At 43.3% G+C, this 6,000-nt stretch overlaps 1 protein-coding gene across 2 annotated transcripts in view; it reads right to left on the bottom strand.

The window, feature by feature from the left end:
- Positions 1 to 345: 345 nt before the first annotated feature.
- The window catches only part of Zswim6 (zinc finger SWIM-type containing 6), a 173,430-nt gene continuing 167,775 nt past the window's right edge, over positions 346 to 6,000 (bottom strand). For both annotated transcript variants that reach the window (XM_050160471.1, XM_050160472.1), the window contains exons 13-14: positions 4,285 to 4,366; positions 346 to 3,007 (exon numbers count right to left, since the gene is read on the bottom strand). In XM_050160471.1, the coding sequence (XP_050016428.1) occupies positions 2,145 to 3,007; positions 4,285 to 4,366 (945 nt within the window). In that variant the 3' untranslated portion in view covers positions 346 to 2,144. The remainder of the gene's footprint in view (positions 3,008 to 4,284; positions 4,367 to 6,000) is intronic.

Genomic DNA, 6,000 nt, shown 5'->3' with positions numbered 1-6,000 from the left:
CACTGAAAAGCCTGACAACCTTAGCATTTATTAAACATATAAAGTACTCAGGGAGCGGTGAAGAACTGTAGAGACTGAAAACAATCCGGCTACCATCTTATTTTTATCTCTGAGGACATCTGGTTTTTAATCTGTCTTCTATACCAAGTAGAAAGCAAGGCCCAGGCACTAGTTTTGTTCGCCACTGTACCTATCTCTAGGGCCCAGAAAAGGGCCTGGACCACAGCGCAGAAGTATGGAGCAGATGGAAGTAATTGCTATTAAATACTTAGAGATGTGGTAACATCCAGGCTGATCGTCACCCAACTCACGTGTAACAAGAGATATACCATAAAGGAGGCAGAATCAACTTTCAAAAAACTAATTTTAATCAAAACAAAAATTGTTGATCATTAACAAGTTTATAAAACAGTGATTTAGTTACATAAATAAATTGATATCAGTGTATCAAATCTTAATTACTTTCAACTTCATGAGCATGTTTACATGAGTGATGAAGTACAACCTTTTTTTTTCTTTTTATCTATTATAATAAATAAAATGGAGCGCATGAGATAGTTCTTCTAAACAAAAAGACCTACAAACATACCTCTAGCATGTTCTCTAATGAAGGGAACAAGAGACACGGGACAACTTTTGCACCAAAACATAAAAGTTGCTTTAAGAAGCACAAGGTTACAGAACCATCAGCTAAAGTAAAGACACTACACTGTAACCAAGGTTGGTATTTTAATAATAGAATGAACAGTTTGGTAGTTACATCTCCAGTTTGGTTATTTTAAAGCATTAAGACAAGGCAAGATAGAAGGCTGCTTTTGTTTGAGTAATTCTAGAGAAAATAAAATATATTTAAAAAAAGAGAGAACTGAAAAGTAGAACAGTCATACCTACACAACTTTCTGTCCTGCACAAAGTCAGAATACCTATGCAGAATAGATATATGATATATATATAATGTTATCTGTGCACAAACGTTAGCTTATTAGCGCACTGCAAAGGCGTAATGGATCATGTCAATTGTTTTGGAAAACATTTTGCGTTTTGTGTCAAAAGGATATTTTAAGTTTCCTAGGCTAGGAGGCACGAACCCCAGTTCTGGCATACTGTGTATTCTTAATGCTAAGGCTTGCTGCTCTGGCTGTGTATTGTCTCTCTATTCGAGTGCCTGTTACAAGCATGTGTGGTGTAGTGGTCGTTGGTGTCTGTGTATACATATACATATGCATACAGAAGCTGTATAGATATATATATGTATGGAATCTTCCCGATAGAGCTCAGTCCAACTTCGCAGTCTGGAGGTGGCTCTGCAGATGCCCCGCTTGAAGGTCACTGCCTGAGCCAACCCTGAAGCGAGGCCTACTTTTTAGTCCTTCTGATAGGTTTACTCTCCATTTTTTTGTTTTTGTTTAAAACCAAGCTACTGCAGCTTCAAGTATTTTGCATTACATAGAATATTTTTTATAAATTAGTTAATGTTATATTTTCAATATTCAGACATATACTATAATATATATACAGTACAATAAATGCTCTCATTCTTTTTTTTTTAATTTTTTGGATAAATCCCTGAGAATGTATGTTGACAGTCGCTAAGTTTCCACATGCACAAGCATCGTGTGCCATGCTTCTGGATGGACAGCACTGCAAAGCCACGTGGGTCAGCCTTTTCACTACTGGTATTTCGTTTTGTTGGTTTGTTAAATATGCTGAAAATGTGAAGATGGGTTACAAAGGAGTAAAGCTGAATCCATTCGAGGTACTTATCACAGGATGGAGGTGTTTTGTTTGGTTTTTAAAGCCATTTCAATTATTTTTTTTTTGAGGCTGTGAACGTATACAGAAAACAGGAGAGCTATGTGGACTTTTGCCACTTGACAACATATACTCAGTGTAAACCAAACCTTTTCAACCTCTCTCACACAAACCGATAAAAAAGAATTAAAAACAAAAGGAAAGAGAAAGGGAAAAACTGAAAAACACACAAACTTTCACAACATGACAATTTAGTCTGCAAACGCAATAGAACTATACACATATAATACCGGTGTGGCTCTGTTCTTTAAGTTAAAAAGGGTACAAAGGCAGGCTCAAGTAAAAACAAACCGTCCCTCCCGCCCCACCCCCACCCACTCATACAAGGTCTATCAACCAAACCTCTCCCGAACCAGCATCATCAGTTTCTTTTTGCCTTTGTAGATTTGCTTCAGGTTGTCAATGAACTGTGTAAACTGAATGTGTCCGTCGTGTGCCATAAGGAAGGTCTCTCGGGCCTTGCTGAGGAACTCGATGAACTCACTATAGTGCCGAGGGCTGATGTGGGTGAGCCGTGAGTGCGTCGTGTTGATATAGGCCCCGATGGTGGCATCCAAGAGTTGCCTCAAAGGGGCTTTGTCCAGTGACATGAGCTTACCAGAGTTCCTCCTTCCGTGAAGTCCCACCATGCCAGGAGTGGTCAGAGTGCATCTGCGCAAAATGTCCGACAGTACCGTTGCGCACTTGACACTCTTCACCACCAGAGGTATGATAGCTGCGAGCTCATTTTTACCAAGGGAGTGACTAAGTGCACAGGCCCACAGAACGTCATTAATGGCAGGGTGTGTGTCCTGATTGTAGCTCAGGTTGAGATGGGTCATGGCCAGGGTCGCCAGCTTGTAGGCCCTCATGGGGTACCCGCGGTGCTCCATGTACCGTGCTATTGTAAAGAGCTGCGTGTAGCTCATGCCGGTGGTAGCAGCATCGAGGACAATTTGGTACGCCGTCTCAAAAGCTATGTGATCCTTTTCACAGAGGGTCAGTGCAGAGAGGGCGCAATTCTGAGGGTCCTTCATGGCGCACTGCAACGCCAGTGTCCGGGCACTGCTGGCCAGCTTTTCCTGCTGGTGGCAGTCCAGATGGAGGCGGACTATGGTGCTGTTGGACATCACGGTAGTTGCAACAATACTTGTGGCCTCGGTGGGGGTGAAGAGTGTAAACCAGCTCTGCATGATGCTGTCCAGGGCATAAACACCTGCGAGGAACATACACGAGCCCTCATTACTATGGACAGGAAGGCTGGATTAGGTTCTGTTTGCACGTTCCGAACTGATGCTCACATTGCTAACCATCAAGAACATGATCTAGCCCAGAAACCCTGAAGGTAATGCGCTCGGAGCAGCCTTTAAGAAGAAGGTTCATGCATTGTTATTCCGTGAAATGCCCGAAAGGAACATGAACTTCCTGTAATAAAGAAGCAATCCTCTTGGTGGCTGGTATTTGCACTGCACTGCTTGCCATTTCAGACAATGGTTTTTTACTAATGAGCACTTGTTCACTGGGGCCTCTTGTCAGTTATGAACTATAGAATTTGGAGGGGAAAAATAGGCAACCTTCACCCAAATAGGGACTTAATATATGTGGTGTGATGTGTTCAAGTTAAAATAAAACCCATATAACACAAAACTTTAAGCTCTACAATCAAGAAAACATCACCCACAATCAAGAAAAAAGGGGTAGGCAGAAGTGGACCTGCAGATGATGTGGGTGTCTTCACCCATCTGGACACAGACCACACCTACTTGAAGCAGATGTCTATCCTGCCACAGAGGCAGAGGTGTGGGCAGCTCTAAAAGCCCCATCCTTTACACTGTTTCAGCACAGCACTTTCACATCTAAGACTAGTGTGAGATAAAATTCACGACTGCCAAAATAACACTATGTTACACGTGAGTGAAAGAACGGGAAGAATATTTTTACAGTATCTGCTGTCGGTAGACAGACACTCAGGGCAGTGTATCCCCAACAACAGGTGTGCTTCCTTTTGTGACGCAAACAGGAAGAAAGACAGTTTAACCAGCCATGGCTTCACTAGCCACCATTGCTTGTGTGTGTTCTTTCTGGGACAGAGCCGTTTTCTAAGTCCTGCAAAGGGAAACCATAGGCTTGGGCCCTATAAATCACAGCTGACTGACAGCCCAAGAGTCTCACGGCCAGCTATAATTTCTCATGCACTTCAAAGTTCATTCAGATCCCATGAAGTGATCGGCCTCTACCTGCTACTCAGACGAAGAGAAGCCTCAGAGGAATGAGTTGGCTTGGGGAACTGGGTAAACCGTGCGGCTCCACTGCTTCGCTCCGCTGAAAGCAGAGACCAGAGCTCTGATAGTTTACGAGCGGTGAGTAAGTGAAGGACAGAGTCTGGAGCAGAGAAGGGACCCCTGGTGTGTGCTAGAGGGGGCAACACCCTGGGGAAGCCACCGCAGCCACAGTTTCCCCTATCATGAGATGCAAGCGTCTCCGAGTACCTACCAACTTCAGTAGCACACGTCACCAGCCACCGCACCATTTCCCGCCGTCGCCAATTGAGGGTTGACAGTGTCATCCGCATCACCTGTCACAACAGGGTAAAAAATGTCTTGAAGGTCATTTTTATGTCAATGGGGGAAAATCCAATTCATCCCACAGTATAAATGGGGCTCTACTCCCAGAGCCAGCAAGCGTTTTTATTAGAGTGAGGATCTACATGTCTGTTTGGAGCTATCCTTGGCTTCCCCCAGAAGGCCTTGCCTTGGCCTGCGAAGTAGGAAGCCCACCCAACACTTCTGGTACTAGCTAGATGTGACATCCTGAGAAAGTCATTCAATGTCTTTCTGATTCAAAAAATGGGGTTATAAATCCAGCAGAGCCGGGTGGTGTGGTACACGCCTTTAATCCCAGTACTCGGCAGGCAATGGCAGGGCGATTTCTGTGAGTTCAAGGCCAGTCTGGTCTACAGAGTAAGTTCCAAGACAGATAGGGCTGCTACACAGAGAAACCCTGTCTCAAAACAAAACAAAACAAAAATCATCGGACTCTGGGCCCTCTTCTTCCCAGCACTAATATTGTAGGACTTATTTCTGAAGTTTCTCATGTGTGGGGGGTAATGTATGGGTATGATATTCTTTAGAACAGTAACTCTGGTTATTCTTCCTGGTTATTCCTTCAATCTCGGATCAGGATGGCAACTCAGATCTATGGAAAGAAAACATTTTCGGCATCGTTGCCGATTCCCCCCCTCCTACATTCTATTAAGAATTTCCAAGATCAACTTATGTAGCAAAAAGTATCTAGTCTCCTAACACCCTAACACCTTAGAAAGGGCTCTGCAGGATTCTTCTTAGATTCTAGAAAGAATCAAGCAAGGGGTGAGTGGTCACTAATCTGCCATTTACCCAGAATTCCAAACATAAAGAGAAACCACACAGTGTGTCTTTCTGTACCACTCTGAAAAATAAGGCAATTTGTAATAAAAGTAAGCCAAAAAATAAGAAAATGTGTTTCAGAAAGAAAACTCTAAACCACATTTAAAAGCCACCTCTGCATCTTCGCCTGTATAGTACCTCATGTTACAGGGGCACTGGCATTTCCCACTGCATTAAACACTGCTAGTACACCAGCAAAGGAAAAATCGGTAACTTAGAAAAAAAAATCAATAATCTAATCAGGGCCTCTAATTCTCATGTGTTAGGTAGGGTGTAACTACATTTTAATGAGCGAGAACACAAAAGTCAGCATGGGTCTCTGAAGAAAGTAGAAGCAGCAGGCTCTGGTTCCTGGTGTGGACAGTAACCCGTGTTGGAACTGTAAGGGAGCAAGTGTCACCGGTGCAAAGGGCTCCACATGTCCCTGAGGTTGCCTTCTGTTCTGCCCACTCCGAAACTGGAAACAGGCTGACTGCCCCGCCTTTACCCAGTTTTCTCAGTGTTATAAAAAGGAGACAAAACTGTCCAATGCAAACATCAATAAAAACTTATACTGCCTCTAAAAAGCCAGCCCTTACAACTGAATCTTTATGGCACATGCTGGCTTTACTCAACTCTCTGGTCAGCAGTATTTCTCCATTCATTCACAAGAGCAACAGGAATGTCAAAGCTGTAATTCAGAAAAAAAAATATTTTTAAAGTCGAGGAACACAAATAAGGATTCTAGCTGTGTGGTTGCTGTGCCCAGACTAAAATTGGCTGAGCTGGAAGCCAGCAGAGCTCT

Source organism: Alexandromys fortis, unplaced genomic scaffold (assembly GCF_014885135.2).
Source record: "Alexandromys fortis isolate MF-2015 unplaced genomic scaffold, M_Fortis_MF-2015_v1.1 scaffold_76, whole genome shotgun sequence".
In the NCBI taxonomy this organism is placed as follows: domain Eukaryota; kingdom Metazoa; phylum Chordata; class Mammalia; order Rodentia; family Cricetidae; genus Alexandromys; species Alexandromys fortis.
The sequence above is the reverse complement of the archived record's forward strand: the minus strand, read 5'-3'. Positions and strand labels throughout refer to the sequence as shown.